The sequence below is a fragment of the Poecilia mexicana genome, unplaced genomic scaffold, assembly GCF_051168715.1.
Source record: "Poecilia mexicana isolate PSO_F unplaced genomic scaffold, ASM5116871v1 scaffold_11, whole genome shotgun sequence".
Classification (NCBI taxonomy): domain Eukaryota; kingdom Metazoa; phylum Chordata; class Actinopteri; order Cyprinodontiformes; family Poeciliidae; genus Poecilia; species Poecilia mexicana.
In genome coordinates, this window is record NW_028263380.1 from 28,055,425 (window position 1) to 28,079,684 (window position 24,260).

Here is a 24,260-nt window from a genome sequence, read left to right on the forward strand (position 1 = left end):
GTTTAAAAGATAAGATGAATGGTTATATGCCAGACATGGAAAACTGGGATGACTCCATGCCATGAAGTTCAGGATTTAGGTCTCCTGGCATCTCAAGGTTCAACATGGCAGCCAGTGGGTGGAAGGAGGAGATACAGCTTTATTTTGGAGCAATTCAAGAGCTACCAGCTTTTATCGCTTCGCAAAAAAATTAATCAGCACAGAAACTCCAAAGCACACAAAGAACCAGTTTTATATATATATATAAAAAAAAAATTCCCCTCTCACCCTCCGCGGGTGGTCTCTCTCTCTCTCTCTCTCTCCCCCCCCCCCCAGAGGCCTGGGAGCTTCAGGTTCTCCTCCAGTATCTTGGCTGTGCCTAGAACTGCACATTTCTGGACTGAGATGTCTGATGTTGTTCCTGGGATCTGTTTGAGCCACTGCTCCAGTTTGGGGGTGACTGCCCCGAGGGCCCCGATGACCACAGGCACCACTGTGGTCTTCACCTTCCAGGCCTTCTCCAGTTCCTCTCTGAGGCCCTGGTATTTCTCCAGTTTCTCCTTTTTCCTGATGTTGTGGTCACTTGGTATTGCTACATCCACCACAACGGCTTTCCTCTGTTCTTTATCCACCACCACAATGTCCGGTTGGTTCTCCATTACCATCTTGTCTGTCTGGATCTGGAAGTCCCACAGGATCTTAGCTCGGTCATTCTCCACCACCTTTGGGGGTGTTCCCCACTTTGACCTCGGGGCTTCCAGTCCATATTCTGCACAGATGTTCCTGTACACTATGCCCGCCACTTGGTTATGTCGTTCCATGTACGCTTTCCCTGCCAGCATCTTGCACCCTGCTGTTATGTGCTGGACTGTCTCAGGGGCCTCCTTGCACAACCTACACCTTGGGTCTTGTCTGGTGTGGTAGATCTGAGCCTCTATTGCTCTGGTGTTTAGGGCCTGTTCCTGGGCGGCCAGGATGAGGGCCTCTGTGCTGTCCTTGAGTCCAGCACTCAAGGACAGCACATATATATATATATATATATATATATATATATATATATATATATATATATATAAAATCCTTTTGTCATGGTACCCCCAAGAATTTCAAACTACTTTCACACCTGGTTCTGTCTAACATGATTTTGTTTTGTGAGCCCAGAGCTACAGGAAACCCTGTGGCTGTTACCGTGGGAAAAGTTTCACTGTCTGCAGCAAATAATGTGATGCTGCCGTCACACACTCCACCATCACATTGACCCGCAGTGGAGGAGTGCTGTCAGAAACGTTCTGCTGCTTGTTCTGGTTCTGCTGCTGGTTCTGGTTTCAGAGGTTTTTGTCGTTTCCTTCAGTGGTTGTTGGTGCAGCGCCCCCACAGGCCTGGAGGGGAACAAGTTGGTTTGACTCAGACCAGAAGAAAGAGAACCACAGCAGAACCCAGTTTGCTGGACTACCAGACGATCAGAGACCGGTTTTGTTCAGCCAGGACTGGACCCCCAGGCTCCTCTGACGCTTCACAACGTCTGCTGCAGAAGAAGAAGAAACCAGAACCTCCCAGTGATCTGGGAGACAGTTTTAAATCAGCTGAAGGAGTTTGTCTTGTTCGGTGTTGGGTTCTGGTTCTGACCAGAACCCATGGAGTCCATAGATCTGGGTCTGTTCCAGGACCAGCTGGAGTTTCTGTCCCATCATTGGGGTCCATTTGGGCCGGGTTCTACTGGAAACAGGAAACAGAAGAACCCCTCGCTGCTCTGCCTCTGGTTTCTGTCAGCCGGTCGTGTTTCTGTGTTTTGGGCGCTGTGCCTTTAAGAGCGGGCAGGGTGAGTGAGCCTGTGGCAGGGTGTGTGTGTGTGTGTGTGTGTGTGTGTGTGTGTGTGTGTGTGTGTGTGGAGCCGACAGCTGGGGCTTTAACAGCACTGAGGAGAAACGGGTCGGCTGGTTCTGAAACAGGAAAGTTTGAGGTGAGAGAATCCTGACCCGGTCTGATCCAGATCCAGACCCAGCCGGGCCATGTCCCTGCCGATACCCGAAGCGGGTCAGCGCCAGCTGGAGGAGCAGGACTTTGTCCGGGCCTACGAGAACGTCAGAGAAAAATATAAAGGTAATGTGAGGTTCTGCTGGGTTCCAACAGAACCTCTGAGGCGTGGTGCAGTGGAAGCAATCAGGCCAACAGGTCCAAATGGAGCTGGTTCTGGTTCTGGTCAGTCTGGATGAGCTTTACAGCAAACAAAGTTTCATTCCTGGTCCTCCAGGCGGTGATCAGGTGGAGAATCTCTGAACTAGTGGAGGAGACATGCTGGTGGCGGCAGCGCCAACGATGATGGTTCTGTTGGTTCTGGTTCTGTTTGTTCTGGTGGTTCTGGTTCTGTTGGGTCTGCCGGAGCATCAGGCTGGTCTCCATGCCGTGTGTCCTGAACAAGCAGAGCCTTCCTCTCAGCGACCACAGCGCTCTGTGGTGGCTGCTGCATCACTTCCTGTCAGGGTGCTGCATGGCTTCCTGCTGATGAATCAGTTTCAGCCTACACCACCCAGATCTACACCACCCAGATCTACACCACCCAGATCTACATTCCTTCAGTCAGAGGCTTTAATCTGCTGCTAGTTTATAAATCACTGAACAGATTAAAGATCTTTTTTTTGCTGCTGGATCAGCCTGGTGGTTCTGGTTCTGCTCTGCATCCAGAACCAAACATGGAGAAGCTGTATTCAGCTTCTATGCACCACAGATCTGGAACAGAGAGCTGAAAAACAGTGAAAACCCTGAGTTCCTTTACGTCTATAAACCCAGTGGATTGGAATCGACTTGATCAATAATCTGATGATTTAGATGATTCCGCTCATCACAATGTAATGTCAGTTATTGATTTTCAGAAAGCTGTTTTCTGGTTTTATCAGTGAGGTTTATGCTAATGCTACGGTGGCCTGCAGGTTCACACAAGCTGGATGATAGAAAGTAGGAAATAGAATGATTTTTGGAAGTCCTCCAGGCCACTAGGGGGCATCTGCAGCAGGTAGTATCACCTAGGTAAATATCCTGATGTTCTGTGTGTAAAACACATTTCTTCCTTCCTCCAACTTTCTCCTAGAGACTCTGCCCGGTTCCAGATGATCTGACGCTCAACGCCCCCTGCTGGTCTGGAGGAATTCGCTTCAGTTTAGTGCAGCCGGTTTGCTGCGCTTCTTCTGTCGATTAGGTTTTTTTCAGTGCGTTTTGCAGTTTGCCATCATGAATATTTCTCTGGATCTCATGATGAGTTGAACTGCAGAGGCAGAACTTTCTCTCTATGGGGCCTCATTGGACTGGGTCAGCTTCTGGTTCTGGTCGGGTTCTGGTACCAGGTCTCGGGTTTCTGCTGGGTAAACATTTCTTGGTTCTATTTGCTTCTGTTTAAGCTAAAACCCAGGAGTTCTGCTCTGGTTCTGACCGACCTTTAACCTTTAGCTCTGGGATGTTCTGATTAAACCTAGAAACAGCCGGGTTCTGGTGGTGGGATCCAGTTCTGGAGAACTTTGGGTCCACTGAACCCTGCAGATACATGCAGAAGGTCTGGACTTTAACTAGGCCATTGTGTTGTTTGGATCCTGGTTCTATTCTGACCCGGTTTGGACCCAGCTGTTGGACTCCAGAAGGTTCTGCAGAACCAGCCCACATCTGGTTCTCCTGGGCTACAGCAGCAGTGCATGATGGTCCGTGTTGGAGGCTCAGATTGTCTGAGCGCGTGCAGAAACCCCCCGATCAGTTCCATGAAACTGGATCCGACGTTCAAAAATAGTTCTGCAGGCGGCGCCGTCAACATTTCCTGGACCTGCTGCAGGAAAACAGCAGATTATTAATCTGGAGGAGTTTAATCCAGGTTCAATAAACCGTGATGGTGATGATGATCTTCATTAATCTGGATTAGGAAGGAGAAAGTTTTCTGCAGCCACCAACTTGGGCAGCTAACCAGTTAGCTAGCTAACTCAGGTCCCCATTCTAATGAAACCAGGACTTAATGAAGCAGTAGAACCTGGAAGCTTCTCCTCATTAATGGACCTGAGCTGGCCCAGCCCGGTCTGGTCCAAACTGGAGTCCAGCTAAAGGAGTTGGTCCCAGACTGGTGGCTCTGGTGCAGATGAAACTGGGTCCTCATTGATTATTGATTACTGATCCATTTTCTATTTGGAGATGAAACTGATTCCTGCCAGGATGAGGAAGAGTAGTGATGAAGATGAAGAGGCGTTTCAGAATAATCTGAAATAATCTGATGGACACTTCCAGGTGTGAGAGCGACCCAAGGTGTGGCGCTGGTTCTGATGGTTCTACTGGTTCTGATGGTTCTGATGGTTCTACTGGTTCTGATGGTTCTGATGGTTCTACTGGTTCTGATGGTTCTACTGGTTCTGATGGTTCTGCTGGTTCTACTGGTTCTGATGGTTCTGCTGGTTCTACTGGTTCTGCTGGTTCTGATGGTTCTGCTGGTTCTACTGGTTCTGATGGTTCTGCTGGTTCTACTGGTTCTGATGGTTCTGCTGGTTCTGCTGGTTCTACTGGTTCTGATGGTTCTACTGGTTCTGATGGTTCTACTGGTTCTGATGGTTCTGCTGGTTCTACTGGTTCTGATGGTTCTGCTGGTTCTGATGGTTCTGCTGGTTCTACTGGTTCTGCTGGTTCTACTGGTTCTGCTGGTTCCGATGGTTCTGCTGGTTCTGATGGTTCTACTGGTTCTGATGGTTCTGATGGTTCCGATGGTTCTACTGGTTCTGCTGGTTCTGCTGGTTCTGATGGTTCTACTGGTTCTGATGGTTCTGCTGGTTCTGATGGTTCTACTGGTTCTGCTGGTTCTGCTGGTTCTGATGGTTCTACTGGTTCTGATGGTTCTGCTGGTTCTGATGGTTCTGCTGGTTCCGATGGTTCTGCTGGTTCTGCTGGTTCTGATGGTTCTGCTGGTTCCGATCCATGGAAGTTGATCAGTGATCAGTCAGATTGTTCATAATAATCCCAGAGATTATCTCTGTTGTTCTGGAATAATGATGAAATAAAGCAGGACAGATAATTCAACCCATTTCAGATGCTGGTCATGTGATTCCGTTTCTGCCTGTTCATTGGCCGATGCTCAGAGACGGAGCCCCCCCTCCCTCCCCCCTCTGTAGGCGGGGCAGCAGCAGGCCGGGGAGGGGGGAGGAGGTTTGCTGTCCGCCCTGCTGACTCCATCAGAGCCACGGCTGAGCAGCAACAGCAGCAGCAGAACCAGGACCGGGTCAGAACCACAGAGCCGTTCGGGTCCGGACCGGTCCAGAGGACATGGACCCCGCCCGCTCCATCCAGCATGAGATCAGCTCTCTTAAAGGTACGGGCTGAGTTTCCCACAGTGCCCCTCTCCCTGCAGCGGATGCTGCTGCAGCATGCGACACTGAATGCGACTGATGGTGCAGCGCGGCTGGCGCGTTGCCACGGTAACAGCATGGGGGCTTCAGATGCTGCCGAGTCAGAGTCGCAGCAGCAGAGCAAACATGGCGGCTTTGATGGATGTCCAGATTATATCCAGATTAGTGAGTGGAATGCAGAAAGCTTTAAGGACGCTGAGGCCGGGTCCGGAGATGGTTCTGGTTCTGACTGAGCTCTCAAAGGGCCGGTATCAAGTGTTTTCCACAGTAACTATGTTTCCACCAATTGTTACAAAAATGTTTTATATATAAATATATTAAAATCAGTTTAGCTTCATAACTGAAATTAGGCCTCTGTCTCTTTAAGAAGCTCCTGCTCTTCCGGAGGCTCCGCCTCCAGGAAGTTGTCCCAACATGGCTCCTCTATTAACCCTTTAACATTTTTACCAGTGTTGCTCTGAGCAGCAGCTCCTGTAATGAGCTCAGCAGCTGTTTGCTAATTTCTGCTGGCTGGTCTGAAGGAGCTGAGAAGGGGAGGAGCTACGCCTTGAAGGCGGGGCTAGGTCCACTCAGGTGTTGATCAACTGAGTGGTTGCCATGGAGACTAAAGGATTCCTCTAACATGAAAGAATCAGAGCAACACTGGAGGGAAAACATGATGGAGAGACCAAAGGTTTATTTAATGATGCTGGCCCTTTAAGAGCCTCTCACCCATTCTGGCTCAGTCTGCATTTCTGGAGACGATCACAGTCAGATCTAACCTCGGTAGAAGTTCTGCTCTGGAGACAACATGGAGCTGCTGTTCCCAGTGCCACCACCAGGGGGCAGCTGCTGTTCTGTGGTGTTTCTTGGCTGGTTTCTCCCATAATGCTTTGCTGCAAAGCCTGAGGAAGCTGAAATAGTTTGAGTTGTTATGGAAACGCGTACTTCATCCAGAATGACCGTTTGGTTCTGCTGAGTCACTGGTTGCCAGTGACTCAGCAGTGGTTGGCTCCGCCCCTCCCTTCCGGGGGGGGCGGAGCCAACCTGAACCAGAACACTCTGAGCTCTGATTGGTCAGAAACAGGGAAGAGGTCAGGTGGGAGACGTTTTGATTGGTTGGTGCTGTAAGCTGAACCGGGTCAGAACCAATGAGAACAATCCTCCTGAGAGCAGTAACTGAGTCAGGTCCAAGGTTCTGTGATCTGGTTTGGTTCTGATGGAGCACCATGCAGGTCCAAACAGAACCGGGTTCATCAGAACCCAACCAGAGTTCTGCAGAGTTTCTGTGTCAACAGACTGGCTTTTATTTTGAAATCTAGGTTCTGGACCGGCTCGGCTGACAGAACTGGAACTGGGTCAGAATCGGGTCGGATCCAGAGGAAGGTAAATGATTCTGGTTCTGAGGCCCGGTCCAACTGGCTCAGAATGTTTCCCAACCGAACCAAAGCAGTGCGCTTCACTGAGTGACCCAAAACACTGCAGACTTGTCTGATCCAGTTCTGGAGGCTCAGAACCAGTGATCTGGAGTTCTGTCCAGAATCGGATCAGAACCCTGCTGATTTTCATCTTGGGTTGGGATAATGACTCGGTTCTGGTTGCTGAGCAAACGGGTCGGGCTTTCTTCAGTCTGTCTGGGCTGACCTGGTTCCGACTGACCCGGTTCCAGCCTTGACCCAAATCCTTTGGGCTGTGTTCTGAGTCAGCTGCTGTGACTGCAGCAGCCTGAGCAGAACCAGAACCCGTCCTGACCCCGTTGGACCTGAACAGAATCCGGTTCTGTCTGTAATGTGACGAGCCAATCAGATTGTCTCATAGATAAAATCTGAAAAGTGCGGTGTGCCTCCAGGTCAGATGAACCTCATCAGGTCACACCTCAGACTCTCAGCTGATTCAGGACTGGACTTTGACTAGGCCGTGCTGTTGTGGATTTTCCTGGTTCTGTGCTGACCCAGTCTGGTCCGAGCTCCAGCTGCTGGACAAATGGACTGTCTGGTCCAGTCAAAGGCTGCTCCATCTTGGTTCTGTCCGGTCGTGTGTCGGCCATGTTGGTTCCAGTCGGATCCATTCCAGTGAGTTTCACTGCAGACTCTTCCTCCTCCTCTTCCTCAGCTGCAGTCTTTGGGTTCTGCTGGAGGACGGGATCCGGTCCAGCCGGTGGTTCTGCCTGCAGTTCCAGCAGCAGCCAGCAGGGGGTGGTGTAGCAGCAGCAGAACGTTTCTGGCTCTTTCTGGTTTTTTATGATGTTCAGCTCCAGTTTTACCATCACTGGTTCTGTTGGGCCCGGTCCTGGCAGACCTATGAGGTCCAGCCGGAGGTTCAGGGTTGACTTGTGACCTTCATCACGTCTCTCGTCCTCTTCTTCTGAGAACTGAACTGGACCTGCAGGCGGTTCTGGACAGAACTGAACCCTTAGAACCAGACGAACAGAACTTTACTCACGTGCTAACGAGCGATTTACAGCAAGTCATAGTAAAATCAGAAACCGTTCATATCCATCTAGAGTTCGTGTTTAAAATACAGCCTGTCACTTTAAAACATTTTGTTTGACCAATAAATACTGAAAAATTAAAAAATAAAACTTCTCAGGTTTTATTAATTCTGTTCTTAAAATACAAATGATTATAACTCAGAGCCAAACCCGTCAGGCTCCTGACAGATCTTTATTTCAGTGGGATTTTATGTGATAAACCAACAGGAAGCTGGTTTTAACTTTAAAAACAAAATCTGAAAAGTGTGGCATGCATTTAGCCCAGGCATCGTCATGGAAACTAAGGGAAGGAAACGAATGTCCCCCGACCTGAGCTGATCCAGCAAAGCTGCTAATGTTCAGGAAGACAGGAAGTCTGTTCAACTGGAGGACGGGCAACAATGTCTGTCGGTTCAAAATGTCCTCGTCTCTGGTGAGTCAGAGCTGCTGGGTCATCTGATGGCAGCAGGCTAGGCGATTAGCCGGCTGCACAAACAGCTCTCTGTGAAAGCGGGTTTTATGCTCATTTCATTAAACCAGATTATTATAATCCAGAAACTCATGTGAGGGATTTCTTCTTCTTCTTTTCTAAAGCGACCTCTTGGACCATCCCAATGAATAATCTGCTCCAGATTAGCGTCTGGATTAAAATCTGCAGGTTCAGGTAGAAACCTCATCTCCAGGTTCGGTTGGTTGTTGTTCCACGCTGGGATCAACAGGAATGTGATGTGGTACAAACTGTCTCCTAGCAACAAACGTGGTACTTTGCAGCAGCGCCTGCCGTAAAGTGAAACAGAACGCAGCATCAGTGAGAACTTCAGGACACCGCTTGTTGCTGCTGCTGTTGACGGTGGTTTGAATCCTGCAGTTCCCTCAGAAACCTCAGCAACGGAGCGTTTTCTTCTTCAGGAACCAGATTGGGTTTGTTTGTAATTGCAGCGTTGGGAAGCAGAGCGCTGAGTCAGGCTAGTAGTTCAGGCAGAGCAGCATGGGAGGAGTCAGAGGCTCGTTATGTTTTCTGGACAATCCAGTTGCTAATTGTCTGGGAAACTGAGGTTAAAGTTACAGGCAGGAAGCCATATTGGCTCCTGAACACAACGAAGATCTCCAGAAGTCAAACTGGACTAAAGAACAAAACTTTATCTAACAGTTTGCTACTTTTTAGCTAATTGTTCATTTACTAATATTAGCTAGTAAATATGCTAACTAGTTTTAGATGAATGGCTAGTTTTAGCTATTTTGTGCACATTTTTTGGCTAATTTTCTCTTGAACATTAGCAGGTTTTAGCTAAGACATGGCTTCGCTCTTATTAGCCAATATCTGGTGGGGTGTTGTCCAAAGTGCGGCCCGGGGACGGATTCTGGCCCTCTGGTTGATTTAATGTTGCTGTTTGAGGTTTTCACTGACGAAAGGCTTTTCAAACCGATTAAGACCTTCGGTTCAGTTCAACATTAGGCTCAGTTTGTTCCTTATCAACAGAGGGCTTTGCTTTATGTGTAATGTAGTGCAGTAAACATGGCAGGTCTAGAGGTTCGGTTCGGTTCGGTCCGCATCGCGTTGCCAGGTTTTCTACATGATGTTCTGGTGAATTCAGAATAAACCGTTTTTTGTTGAAGCAGCTTCTTTAAATCATAACTTTATGTTTTGTAACGGGCTGAAGAAGCAGAAATAACTTTAGGTTTTACTTCCTGTCTGTTTGGTGTTTTTCGTTTTGTGGTTGATCTCCGAGGAGATTCTCTCTCAGGAGGTTTTTTGGGTATATTTAGGTTCTGGTTCTGATTCTGTGACTCAGTCTCACTTCCAGGAACCGTGTGTGTGTGTTGATGGTGTCGCTGTCGCGGCCTCGCCTCTGTGTGTGCGTGCTCATGTTTCTGTGGTGTGTCCGTTGCCATGGCAGCAGGCATACCGGACCGGCCACGCCCTGTCAGCGGTTCTGATGACTCACTGCAGCGGTCACGTTTCCTTCCTCCGCTTTCTGTCTTCTTCTTCTGAAGTTTCCCATCCTGAAGCTGCAGCCGGAGTTTCCTCTGCGTCTCGCCTGCTCCCATTAGCTGCTCTCTGTCGGCCATCTTAGCCGCGTTCCCTGGAGAGTTCCTGGTTCAGAAGCTTTTTGTCCTCACGTCTCATCACAGGCCTCTCTGGAGTTTCCATCCATATCATTCATGAGGATGAGATTTCTAATCAGGATGTAGAAACCTGAGCTGCTCAGTTGGCTGCAATCTGCAGGTGCTGCCACTAGATGTCACTAGTCTCCATTTAAAGGTCGAACTTGTTTTAAAAGCTCAACGCTTCCTGCTCCGCTGTTCATCAGTGAAACGTTTTTCTGCTCCTTTAAAAGTTGCTTGGTGGCGAGTCTGTCTGAGCCGCTGAGCCAGCATACTGAGGACCGTCAGGCTCCGCCATCTTGGTTTTCTTTCGGCGTCCCTACTGAGCGACTCCGTTCAGGGCCGTGGTTCCTATCAGCTAGCTGAGACTCACTCAGGCCACTGAGTGCTGACTCAGCGTTTCGTTTCTTTCTGCTGACTCAGCGTTTCATACATATAAAAGTATTCACACCATCACTTTTTCACATTCTGTCTGGACCTTCAAAGTATTGTATTTTTATGTGATGGGGCATAATGGTATAGTTCAATCATAAAGTAAAGGACTATTATTTTACGTTTTTGTGCGATTTGTACATACATTTATGGTCTGAAAAGTGTGGCAGGTATTTGAATCTGAACTCAGTACAACCTGCTAGCTGCAGGTCTTCTCGTTTAAACGTCTCAAGTCTGTTCAGTGATTCTGTTAGATTCACGTCTGGACTTTGACTAGGCCATTCTAACCCATGAATGGGCTCTGATTCAATGCATCCCATGCAGCCTATTTGTGTCCATGTCCAGGTGATGAACCAAGTTTGACTACTAGTGGCTCCTGTTCCTTAGAGCAGTCACAGGAAATACATGCCGCACTATTCAGATGCCGTTTGCTGTCCCAGAATCTGCTGAATGCTGGGGTTCAGAAAAACCGACCCGGTTCTGACTGACGACCCGATAAGAAACGGTTGGATGGCTGCAACCGTTTTCACTGACGGGAACAGCTTGGGATCGGTCCGGAGTTCACACCAGAGGTGTGTGTGGGTTCTGGTCCGACCCGGTTCCCAGATTGCTGTCGTTCCTCAGACGGGCGCAGCCTGTGGATGAAAACCGTCTGGAATAGTTTTCATTCCTTTCATGCTGATCCAGCTCTGGTTCTGATCAGAAACATGTCGCTCCTCAGGGATCCTGCTCGGCTCCAGCATTTTTCCATCGGAACGCTTTTTTCCAGAAAACTCATACTGTTCAGACGCTTCCACTGGTTCCCAGTACGGCTGCTGGTGGGAATGTTGGTGCAGCAGAGATCAGAGGATGACCTCTGACCTCTGGACCAGTTGGTAGGATCTGCAGAAATCATCTGGAGGACTGAGAATAAAAAACTACTAAATATTTAGTTTTAATCTGAGAGGTTCCTGCGGCCCACAGCATGACTCTGCCTCCACAGGTCAGTGATTGATTCAACTGAAGTTAGCCATGGATCGCTCACGTTTGTTTGCTGAATTTAAAAAATGATTAAGTTTGAACGTTTTGTGTCAGCTGTGTTAAATCCTGACTGAACAAATGGAGAAAGTTGATTTATTTCATAATTATTAATTTCTCGGCTTTTCTCTCCTTCATAGTTTCAGTTTGAAACTTCAGCAGCTTTTAGAACCGCGCTAAGGCCATTTTCCATCCCACACCGGACTTTGTTTGGACCACTTCTTTCTCGCCACCATCTTTATTTCAGTATCAACTGGCTCGGCGGCGCCCTCTGCTGGATGGAGGCCAAACTGCAACAACAAATGTTCTGGAAACATTTCTAGAGTGAAAGCCGGTCTGAATTTATTTTGGTGTGACTAAAACATTATTTAATCCAGAGCGATCAGCGGCAGCGCTGCGTTTTTCAGACTGAGCGGAGCGGCTTTGAAGCGGCTGGTCAGACTAACCGCCGGCAGCAAGCCGGCTAGCGGCCGGTTAGCGTCCGGCTGGTGGCCGGTTGGCGTCCGGCTGGTGGCCGGTTAGCGGCCGGTTAGCGTCCGGTTAGCGTCCGGCTGGTGGCCGGTTGGCGTCCAGCTGGTGGCCGGTTAGCGTCCGGCTGGTGGCCGGCTGGCGGCCGGTTAGCGTCCGGTTAGCGTCCGGTTAGCGTCCGGCTGGTGGCCGGTTGGCGTCCAGCTGGTGGCCGGTTAGCGTCCGGCTGGTGGCCGGCTGGCGGCCGGTTAGCGTCCGGTTAGCGTCCGGCTGGCGGCCGGTTGGCGTCCGGCTGGCGGCCGGTTGGCGTCCGGCTGGCGGCCGGTTGGCGTCCGGTTGGCGTCCGGCTGGCGGCCGGTTGGCGTCCGGCTGGTGGCCGGCTGGCGGCCGGTTAGCGTCCGGTTAGCGTCCGGCTGGCGGCCGGTTGGCGTCCGGCTGGCGGCCGGTTGACGTCCGGCTGGCGGCCGGTTAGCGTCCGGCTGCGGACCGGCTGGCTGCAGCTGCAGGACTATCGCTTTCACATTTTGCCGTTAAAGTCTCCCGTAAACCAGGGAAAGTTTCTAAATTTGACTCTCATGAAAAGAGTCGCTAAGTTAGCAGCCATCCTAAACCTTCTCACTTCAGGCTGATGCCGTGCTTCGTTTAGTCACTACTGCAACAGATAATATAAAACTGCATGTCACTTGGGCGTGATAATTTGTCTTTACTTTTATTTTTTCTTCTTTCTTGATTTTACTTTTTTTTCTGTTCGAAATAACTAAAGTGCCGCTGTTCTGTCAGATCAGCATATGTTGTCAGATAGTCATACCTTAGCTCAGACATGTATAGCTGTTATTACCATATGATTTTATTTAATCATCAACATAGAATCATGACGTAGATCATCATACACTTGGTTATTAACAGCTGTATGACATCCTGACTTAGCGGTTAAGCAGGTTAATGAGTTTTACACGGTGTGTTGTAATTGACTGCAGCTGCAGCCAGACCTGCTTTAAACACACTTTGAAACCACGACAACGCATGTATATCTATACAGTTATCATATTATATGATATTATAAACAATTTAATGACTTATTTTCGTCATAACTTGTTGCGTATGCTGAACTGACGGTCGGACTTCTTAATGCGCATGCGCGGGCATGCGTACTCACTGCATGTATGCTATCCTGACAGCGTATGGCTATCTGTCAGAACGCCGCACTTGTTGCTAGGAGACAGATGGCACCACGTGACGGCAGATATAACTGCTGTATATAATTTATTTGGGGGAAGCAGGGGGCGGAGGGGAGGGTGATTCTGAAGTGACGGCGGTTCTGACCCGATAAAAACACGGAGCTTTAATCTACCTGAAGGTTTTATTATAAACACCTTAATATTCTTTTATTTAATTTCTGACAGATGCAGCCTGGTTCCGACCCAAAATCCAGGAGCTGAGCCCGCTTTGAGAATCATTTAGTCAGGTTGTTTCTGGTAGAACCCGTCCTACCCTGGTTCTGGTTCTGATGTTTGGATGTCAGAACGCCGCTGCTTTAAATCTGTTTTCCGCTCTTTGTAAGAAAATGTGACCCAGGGTGGCTCAAGCTGTGGCGCCGGTCCAGCTGCGCTCAGCACACGTGAGAATCAGAGAAAATGTTTCCAGAGGAAAAGCTGACTGCCCCCCTCCCCTCCTCCTCCTCCACGCCCCCCTCGGTTCTGATCCGAACAATGTCGTGAGGTCAGAGCGGCTCCGGCTCAGTTCTGCTTCCTCCAGAGAGACGATGGATCTGCGCTGCTGCTTCTGCCACGCCAAGCCGGACGGTAGGTCTGCCTGCAGCCGCCGCATGCTGGGGAGGAACCCTGCATCACTCTGCATCACTCTGCAGGGTTCTGCATTATTCCCAGCCGGGTCGATCCGGGTCGACCCGGTTCTCTGCTCTTTTTCTGCTTCTTGTCGTTTGTTTGGACGACTTAGATCTGGGATCTTTGGTTTTCCTGAAACATCTTGAGCTTCAGTGGGGATCCTGGCAGTGGGAGTGGGCCGGGCTCCGCCCACTCAGGGAGTTTTTCCACATCTGCTCCCCCCTCCCCCGCCTGCTGCTGACGTTTCAGACTTACTCCAACTGGAACATTTTAACACCCGTCTCTTCAGAAAGCCGCTTACTTTCCTGGAGTTTTCTGCAGCTTCCTGCCTGAGTCACAAACAGATCATCTGGTTTCCTCTGAGACTCGGCCCGACTGCACAGGAGGAACCAGAACCAGAACCGGAGGCAGAAACAGAAACTCCTCCTCACCGTTTCTGCTGGAATCAAGACAGAAAGTAACAAACTATCAGCCTCACATCATTGGTTCCTGATTGCTCCTCTGCAATCAGGAACTCTGGAAAGACATCAGCAATGACCTGGGGGGTCAAAGGTCATCTCCAGACCTTCTGAAGTCCATTAGAACTTCCTGGGAGTGTAAATCCCCAGCAGATTGATTCCAAGGTCAGAGGTCAGAGAGTGAAGCTCAGAAATGACCAGAAAGACGGAGAGATGGTGGAGGGAACCAGACGCGTCAGGTCAGGCTCTCAGCACGGTGGTGGAGGGATGGTGATGTGGGCGGGTTATTGGAGAGCTGCAGCTGCTGGATCAGGGGTGTACTGGGTTTCTCAGTGGCTCTGTCTGAATCAACGTTTGGATTCTATGTAATAAATTATGACACCTGGTTATTTTCTGTAAATATTGGCTATGAACCTGAAGGGGGCGGGTCTTCCTGTCATGTGACCTGTCAGGTTGACCTGTGAGGTCACTGAGGCGTGACGCTGGCGCTGCTTTGAGGTAAACATGGCTGGTGTCGGGTTTCTGACATTTCCAGCCTTGGTTCATCTGACCCGGTTCAAAAAGCTAAAATATTTAGCTACAGAAGCTAAAATATTTAGCTACAGAAGCTAAATATTTAGCTACAGAAGCTAAATATGTAGCTACAGAAGCTAAATATTTAGCTACAGAAGCTAAATATGTAGCTACAGAAGCTAAATATTTAGCTACAGAAGCTAAATATGTAGCTACAGAAGCTAAATATGTAGCTACAGAAGCTAAATATGTAGCTACAGAAGCTAAATATGTAGCTACAGAAGCTAAATATTTAGCTACAGAAGCTAAATATGTAGCTACAGAAGCTAAATATTTAGCTACAGAAGCTAAATATGTAGCTACAGAAGCTAAATATTTAGCTACAGAAGCTAAATATGTAGCTACAGAAGCTAAATATTTAGCTACAGAAGCTAAATATGTAGCTACAGAAGCTAAATATTTAGCTACAGAAGCTAAATATGTAGCTACAGAAGCTAAATATGTAGCTACAGAAGCTAAATATGTAGCTACAGAAGCTAAATATTTAGCTACAGAAGCTAAATATTTAGCTGGCACATCTAGATGGCAGACGAGATATTTAGCGTGCTAGCTAAGTATTTGTGACTTTTACATGTTGGAATAACATGGTGAAAAATGACGGAAAATAAACTGGCAAGTTTTTCTCCGACAGGATGAATAAATTACTGCTGTTGGTTTTTGACGGTGTAACTGAGAGGAATGTCATCGGACCCAGGGACGGCCAGTAACTGGACCGGTCCAAAGGCTCCTCTGAGCGGAACCGGCCGTCAGTGAAGACTGGTTCTGGAACGGTTCTGGTTCTGAACACAAGGAAGCAATTAGCTGCGGAGTGAGCGGTGGTTATTATGGGATGGCGGGATGCAGGTTCTGGTCGGAATATTTGGATCATCTGCGGCTCGTTAAGCCGGATTCCTGGGAGGTGATCCTGGGCTGGCTCTTATCAGCCCGGAGCGGGGTGTGTGTAGGTGTGTGTGTCTCATGTATTATTAACCTGTGCAGATAGCCTGCAGCAGTCGGTCCGGCCCGGTTCGCTCTCTGGACCCAGACAGACTGAACCTTATTTTTGGCTCCAAGGCTGCGCGCCTGGAGCGCCGGATCAGTTTTACTAGCGAGGAAGAGGAGGAGGGAGGAAGAGGAGGAGGGAGGAAGGACTGAGTCACCGGGCCGGCGGCAGCAGCGGGGGGGGGAGGGGGGACGGCGGCGTGCAGTTAAAGTCAGAGAGAAGTTGGCTTTTGGTTTTAAAGTGCGGGACGGCACCACACCCTCAGCGCCGCTGCCCCCACCCAGTGCTCCCAGTGCTCCCAGTGCTCCCCGTCCAGGTCCGTCCTCCGTACCGCGGGCCGATGCCGGCCGGACCCGCCGCCTTCCCGGCCCTGGTGGTTCTGGGTCACGTCGTCAGCCTGGTCGCCGTCTGGCGCTGGTGGCGGCGGAGGGAAGGTAAGCTGCTCCTCTTCCTCCTCTGCTGCGGTCACCCCCCCCCCCCCCTTTCCCCCTCGGCTTCCGGTTCTCCTCAGATGTTAACCCTGTAAATGCCGGTTCCTCTGCTCGGGTTTGGGTTAACCCTACTTGTTATCATGGCGACACACCGGCCCAACCTGTTGCTGCTCTGACTGTAATCCAGGTGTTCTGAACATCAGCAGGAACACGCCCTCCAGGTGAATCTGCTCAGGTGAAGCAGGAACCTGTTTGGTGGCTCTGCAGCCGCAGGTGCAGAAATTTACATCCAGCTTATCGCTGTGGACACACCCAGTGCATCAGATAACTTCCTGCTGGTTCTGCTACCCTCCTGCTGGTTCTGCTACCTTCCTGCTGGTTCTGCTACCTTCCTGCTGGTTCTGCTACCTTCCTGCTGGTTCTGCTACCTTCCTGCTGGTTCTGCTACCTTCCTGCTGGTTCTGCTACCTTCCTGCTGGTTCTGCTACCTTCCTGCTGGTTCTGCTACCTTCCTGCTGGTTCTGCTACCTTCCTGCTGGTTCTGCTACCTTCCTGCTGGTTCTGCTAACATCCTGCTGGTTCTGCTAACATCCTGGTAACAGAAATCCAGTTTTTCTGTTCGCTAATGTGAAAACAAGCCCAAATCACCATGCCTCCATCACCATGCTGCACAATTAGCATGAGTTGTTGATCTGCTGTTTGGCTGGCTGTTGTTCCAGAAGTATTGGTCTGGCCGCCATCTTGTTTGTATAGAGCAGAGGCTTTCTCATTCAACCTCTCCAAGTAGACATGGTGGGCACCAACTATAGCACTTATGTGCTAATAGTGGAACTAATTTTTAGTTGAGCACTTTAGCATTTTTGCTAACTCTATCGGTTAGCGCACTTAGCTTCCCTTAAGCTAACTTTTCCAGATACATTCTAGCGCTAGTTCTCTTGACTGTTTTGTAGACTTTCAGGTTGACAAAGTTCAGCATCTGAGTGTTTTGGTTTCTGACCAATTAGACCGGAGGTCGGCAACCCGCGGCTCTAGGGCGCCGCCCTAGTGGCTCTGTGGAGCGTTTTCAAAAATGTTTGAAATTGAAAACGATGGGGTGGGAAATATATATATATATTTGTTTTAATGTGGTTTCTGTAGAAGGACAAACATGACACAATCATTCTTAACGTTTTCCAATGTTATAAAAATGTGTAGAATAAATATAAATTTATTTATTGGGTGGGGTGCGAGGCAGGGGGCAGTAAACAAACCGACAGGTGGGGGGGGGCATGGAGAGCTGAGGAGAGATTCTACATTCATGAACCGAATCATTTGCATTCATTGCCAATGCAGAAGGATAACCTGAACGTTTGCTCTGTAGTGAGAAGCTGTCAAAGACTAGAGAGCCACCTATATATATATATATATATATATATATATATATATATATATATATATATATAAATAATAAAGCCACATGATTCAAAGCGTGGGGAAAAAGTAGTGGCCAATAGTTGAGAAGATGTCCAGTGATGTCCGTAAACAGAAGTCGCATTAAACACGTAAGAACACAATCCACATATATTTAGTGATAAAGTGGTTGTATTTATAGATTGATTAGTGATTTTTGTAAGTATATAGAATGACACTTGGCGATATTATTGTGTTTTTTGCTCAGGATGGCTGCGTGTCAAAACGGTAGAGGATGTTTTACCTGCACTGACTTGCTTGGCATTTGCACAGAAATCCAACTTAAACTGTATTAATTTAATGTTATATGTTTTGAAAAGGCAGCTGTTTTATTTTTATAACTGTTTTATTGCTCTCCATTTGTTGCCCAGATAAAGTCACGTTCTGCACTTTACGGTGATTATTTACAAAGACCGATTGTCGTTATGCAAACTGCATTTGGGAGCAGATTTTTCAAGTTGCAAAATGAAAAATATCTCTCCCTGTCTTTCCTCATAATCAAATGACATCAAAAATCTATTTTCTTTATTCCATTTCTTTAATTTTATCAATGCAACGAAACATAAACATTCATATTGTAACGGAAGGTAAAGCGCCATCGTGCATCAGTCACGTGGCGCGTTATTCCATCCTGGAGGCCCAGCAGGGGAAGTGAACGTTGAATCATGAATGTTCACTGAGTCATTCTGACAGCAGGCTAGTAGAAACACTCAGTAATTCGTTGTAATCCTTATATAAGGCTTTTCATTTTTGGCGGCTCCAGACAGATTTGTTTTTGTTTGTTTGGGTTTTTTGTGTCCAAAATGGCTATTTTAAGATTTTGGGTTGCTGACCGCTGAGTTAGACGTTTTATATTCATGCTCTTATTTTGAAGAGCAGGTCCACTTCCTGTCCTCAGGTTCTGCTTTTTTCTCCTAATAACTTTATTTAAAACAGGAACAAACCGTTTCAAAGCATGGCCAGCAGAGATCTGCATAATATCATAATCCTAATATCTAAGCGTGTTTTCACACATATGAATTATCTGGCGGCCAACATGGCTGATGTTAGCGCTTTAGCATTAGCTTCTGCTGAATACCATATTGTAGCTTTGTAATGGAGCTCTTTATACTTAGCACTTTATGGGTCAGTCCAGCTAACATTTTAGTTACCATTGACCTTTAACCTGTAGAGTCAGAGGTGGATCACAGGTTTCTGGTTGTTTCTCTGAGCTTCAGACTCTGACCTCTGACCTCTGACCCTGGCTGATGCTGCTGAGATGTTTTCTTCTCATAACCTTTCCCAGTTTGATGGGCAGCACCAGTTGCTGCTCTGAGGTCCCTGCTGATGTTTCTGCCCTGACATTGTGCTAGCTCCCTGCAGAGCAGCATGACGTTAGCAAGACGTTAGCATGACGTTAGCATGACGTTAGCATGACATCCAGGTGTTTGCTGTCTTGAGTCTTCAGCTGCTCTTCAGATCAAACACTGAGAGCCACAGCTTTTCCTCTTCTCTCACTCGCAGGTTTGTTTGTATTTGCAGCAGGTCTGCCTGCAGCTCCAGCTGCTGCTAGCTGTTAGCTGCTGCTAGCGGGACCTACAAGGTGCCTTTGCTCCAGGGTGGAGGGTGAAAGTAGGGAAAAGGGATTGAGTGTGGAGCCAGGTTTATAAAAAGCTCCTGGATCGTCACATGATGGCCATAAGGTGAGGAGCGTTTCCTGGAGACGCTCACAACAAACCTTCAGGCTGAGCCACAGGAACGCAGCGCGACCTGCGACCTGCAGCCAGTTACCAATTGGTCACAGGGTTCCCCCAGTAATCCTGCTCAGCCCGGCAGTCGGTCCACCATGATTTTGTATTAAAGATGTTAAGTTGACAGGAAATGTAAAATATTACTGGGTAATTATATGTTATGGAAAACATCTCCATTGAAACTATCGAAACCCAAAACTAATCTAAACAACAAATCAGAAAATACAGTTAAAATGAATCAGTGATTCTTGAGAATAGGAACAAAATGGGTTTTAATTTTCCCATAATTTTTTTTTGTTATTTCTCAACCTTATGGATGCAAATATGACAAATAATGTTTAGGAAATGTAAAGATGCTAAGGTGCAGGCTCCCAGTGGCAACATATTTAAAAAATTAAATGTTTAATGGACCTGACCCTGAACGTTGTCATCACCATCTGACAAAAATAAATAAAAAATCATTTTTAATGATCCTATTAGTGATATTTTTACTCATTTTTACAGACACATGCTTCTCAAGAAACAAAATAAATATTTAAAACCAAAAACAACAAAAAGTCCATCTGATGGAGTTGACACAGAGCTGAAGGTGGTGACAAACTAGTGAGTATAATAAAATACTTGATACATGTGAAGTAATGCAATTCATGTAAAATACATTAAAATTAATTAGTTGCACATTTAAGTGAGATTTGTCAACAATTTAACTGAAAGAGTCAGAAAAACTCTGACGGAGTTGACAAAATGCCAAACTACCTCAATTTATATGATGTTATTCTGAAGGAGGCCATATTGTAGCTCATCAGGTCCATGAAATATTTACAACAAACCAAAATTAAGCTTTTATTTCACAACATTTCATCAAAGTTTTGTAAATTGTCAGTTATGGAGTTGATACATCATGGTTGTGATGAGCAGCTTAGGAATAAAACAGAAGAAAAAACTAAAGAATAACTTAAGCTAACCGGAGCTAACTAGCCTCCTAGCAAAGGAAGAGAAAAGACAACGTCATGGGGTCCTCAGAAGTTCTGGTGCCCCCCAATAATGCCTGATTTTTTTACATTCTTTTCATTTCTGACGGTGTTGACAAAAACTAGGGACAAATTTCAATGGAGTTGGAAAATATATAAAAATGATTTTTAATTCAATTGATTGATACTTTTATATTTATTTTTATGACTACTTATACTTAATTGTCACAATATATAATTTTAGTATTTCTTTAATTATTTCAAACTATTATAATGTGTTAAGTTCTGCTCCGGAACAAGGGATTTTACAGACACCAGCCACCTACTACAATGTTTAAAATAAAAAATATTCAGCAAATACCTGGAAAATATACATTGCTGTGCTCATATGACCCAGGTTAGTTTAGTCAGATATTTGAAAAAAATATATATTTTGTGTATTTTTATTCAAATTTTGTGCTTTATCCATAGGACCTGTTTTGTCCCTATTCTCAAGAATCACTGAAATATCAATTATTTGCACTTCTATTTAATCCACATTAAGTCAGCGGCTCCATTGGGCCCCCAGGGCTTCAGGGGCCATAAATGCTGATATTTTCACACAGATACATAAATGTAACATTTATTTATTGAGATGATCAATGCTGCTAAGTTTGATTTAATGGTTTCGTCATAAATTAAAAGATTTTAAATTGATTAACATTTAAATATAAAGTCTCTGAGGATCAGGAGGTTTGTTGATCTCAGAATTAAGTCCAATTGTCTTTAATCCGGTCAGGAAGCTGCGTTGTTAGGCTGGTTCTGGATCTGTGGTGTCGGTCAGTAACAGATTAGTTACTAGCGGATCCTCTAACAGAGTTTGATTGTGTTCCATTGGGCCGCCATTATAGGACGCTTTGGATCAGAACCGGGTCGGGTTTTATTCACTCCTGCTGCCACTGCTGAGCTTAATCTCCTTGGATTAGAGCGTCAGTCCCAGACTAGCGCAGGTTTGGAAGCATTTTGTCTCCTTGTAGTTTTGCTGGTCGGTGATTCCAACCATCATCCGCCATAAAGCAAACCAGGTTCACCGGGATATTAATAAAACTGAGCAGAGCTTCGTCTGGTCCAGAACCAGTGTGGATCTTTGGGTAATGGTTTAACTGGAACCAGTAAGCGGTCAGTTTGTTTCATGAACCTTCAGCCATGAGTGTTTGTGGGTCAGAATGCAGCTGCTGCTCCATCGGTTCTGGACGGGGAGCAGATCCAGCCCCGGCTCTCCAGCTGCTGAATGGATCCTCTGTGATCCAGATGTAGGCGCGGCTCATTTTCATACCATCTGAATGTTTTTCTGAGCCGCAGAGAAACATTTCGCTGCACATGGTGGAACTACGGCGTCACTGTCAAACCTGCAGAAAGTTCAGATAAGCTGCGCAGATGAAGTGATGAAACGCGCAGCTTTGCGCAGCCAGAATGTGTCAGTCGGAGTGAAGTATTGCGCAAAGTTGCGCAAAAAGCAGCGAAAACAAGACTGCTCTGTCAGAGTGATTTATGGCGCGCAGCTGCTGCGGCTTTCAGGGTTTATTAGCGGCAGTTTGGAGACTAAAGTATGCGCAGAAGGAGCTGATCTGTGGCCGCACTGCGCAGGCCCAGAACAATAAAAGCAGGTCTGCTCCGGGTTCTGGTTCCGAACGGTTGTGTAACACGGGAGAGGCTCGGAAAACTCAGCCTGGGTGGTAGTGGGAGTTTGTACACGCGGTTTGTATCCCTGGGAGGAACCCGGTGGGCCGGGCTTCACTGCAACCCGACACGGCTCGGCTCCGCTCCGTCCTCCTGGCTTCGTGAAAGGACGGGCAGAACCTGCGGGGCCGGTCCAATCCACGCAGGAGTGGGGAGTGGGGATGGGGGGGGGCGGCTCCAGCGCCTCCAGCTGCCTGACGCGCCGCACCGTCGCGCACACTTGGGATGGCCGCAGCGGAGGACTCGGTTTGGACCGCGGTACCAGCCTGGCCCGCCGCCCTACAGCGGGACTTTCGGTACCGACGGACCGACTTCATCCACGAGATGCGGTGCGAGGACGTGGGCTTCCACCTGTACAGCCAGATGTGCTGCGCAGGTAGGTCCTGGGGGCGCGCAGAGCCAGGACGGGTCCGCTTTATCTGGTTCTGATGGACGGAACCAGCGAAATACTAACGAAACCTCTTTATGGACCAGAACCAGTCAGAACCGGCTCGGAACCAGTCAAACCTTTTCAGTTTTAGACTTTTTAATTTCTTCCAAAGTTTAAAGAAAATCTTTTTCTGGTTTAGTGTCTGATCTTTGAACCCGAGCAGAGGGTCTGGTGCTGCTCTGATGAAGCCGTTTTGGACCAGAACCGCCTCTGGACTCTGCTGCGTTTGTGTTTCAGTGGCTGTTGCCATGGAAACCACGTGTTCCAGATGAGGATGCGAGTTCGTCCGGCTGCAGGAGTTATTGTAAATATCTCAGATTATGCGTAATCTGCACTGTGGGCTCGGCCAGCAGAGGGAGCCAGAGAGCGCATGGATCTGCTCTTATCGATCATCTCCAGCATCTGGGTCATAAATCATCTGGTTGCTGCAGTAACTGCTGCAGAAGGAGGTCGTCTCGTTTTCTGGCTCCAAACCAGAAGTCAGTCTGCAGAAAACGAAACGATCTCCAGATGAGCGGATGATTTATTCCACATTTCATAGTTTCGTTTTTCTGCAGCGATGGTGGTCATGTGGAGCGGCGCCGAGCCGTCAGTATGTTAGCTGCTGTCGGAGGGATCTCAGGGCGGAGCAACACAGACTGCAGAGGAGCCGTTCCACTTGTGAAAGAGATTTACTTCATAAAAACAAACTTTATATCTGATCAATATCATTAATACAGATCAATATGTTGATCAATAGTCCACTTTCATTTAAAGGAGCTCAGTGTTTCGCCAGCTTTCAGTTTTCTGGCAGTTTGTTCCAGATCTGTGGAGAATAGAAGCTGAATGTTTGCTTCAGATGATTATTGATTTTTGATTTAACCTGGACAATCTGAATAGTTTCTGTAATCAGAGGATTCAAAGCAGTCTGTGGCGCTAATTAAAAACTCAGACGCCAAATGAAAGAGCTACTAAATGAATCCTCCCGTTTGTCCTCTACATCCAGCTGCAGAGACGCGCCATGCAGCAGGTCCAGCTTCATCCAGGGCCGGTTCAAGGCTGAATGAGGCCTGGAGCACAATTTGACTTGGGGACTTTAACAGAAGTGCTAATAACTGATATTTATTTTAATTGTATTTTTCTATTTGTTGTTTTTTCGATTCTATAGTTGTGGGTTCACTGTGACAGGCTGGCGACCTGTTCATGACCCCGACACTCGGCCGATGGGGGAGGAAGCAGAAACTCCTGACCCTCCGGGGACGGGATGGATGGATGGAGGGATGGATGGATGGTTGGATGGAGGGATGGTTGGATGGAGGGATGGATGGATGGAGGGATGGAGGGATGGTTGGATGGAGGGATGGATGGATGGTTTAATGGATGGATGGATGGTTGGAGGGATGGATGGATGGTTGGATGGAGGGATGGATGGATTGATGGATGGATGGATGGTTGGAGGGATGGTTGGATGGAGGGATGGATGGATGGTTTAATGGATGGATGGATGGTTGGAGGGATGGAGGGATGGTTGGATGGAGGGATGGATGGATGGAGGGATGGAGGGATGGTTGGATGGAGGGATGGATGGATGGTTTAATGGATGGATGGATGGAGGGATGGATGGATTGATGGATGGAGGGATGGATGGATTGATGGATGGATGGATGGAGGGATGGTTGGATGGAGGGATGGTTGGATGGAGGGATGGATGGATTGATGGATGGAGGGATGGATGGAGGGAGGGTTGGTTGGATGGAGGGATGGATGGATTGATGGATGGATGGATGGATGGAGGGATGGTTGGATGGAGGGATGGATGGATTGATGGATGGAGGGATGGATGGAGGGAGGGTTGGTTGGTTGGATGGTTGGATGGAGGG

The 24,260-nt window shown here is 47.7% G+C and overlaps 1 protein-coding gene across 11 annotated transcripts in view; it reads left to right on the plus strand.

Annotated features, from left to right (window-relative positions):
• The first annotated feature begins 1,892 nt into the window (after positions 1-1,892).
• pleca (plectin a) overlaps positions 1,893-24,260 on the plus strand; it is a 73,607-nt gene continuing 51,239 nt past the window's right edge. For 5 of the 11 annotated variants that reach the window (XM_088010579.1, XM_088010581.1, XM_088010582.1 and 2 more), the window contains exon 1: positions 21,935-22,347. In XM_088010579.1, coding sequence (XP_087866705.1) covers positions 22,197-22,347 — 151 coding nt within the window. In that variant the 5' untranslated portion in view covers positions 21,935-22,196. Of the gene's footprint in view, positions 2,080-13,570; positions 13,617-15,542; positions 16,106-21,934; positions 22,348-24,260 lie in introns of those variants that run through there. The other 6 variants (XM_088010586.1, XM_088010589.1, XM_088010585.1 and 3 more) reach the window with 4 other exon arrangements.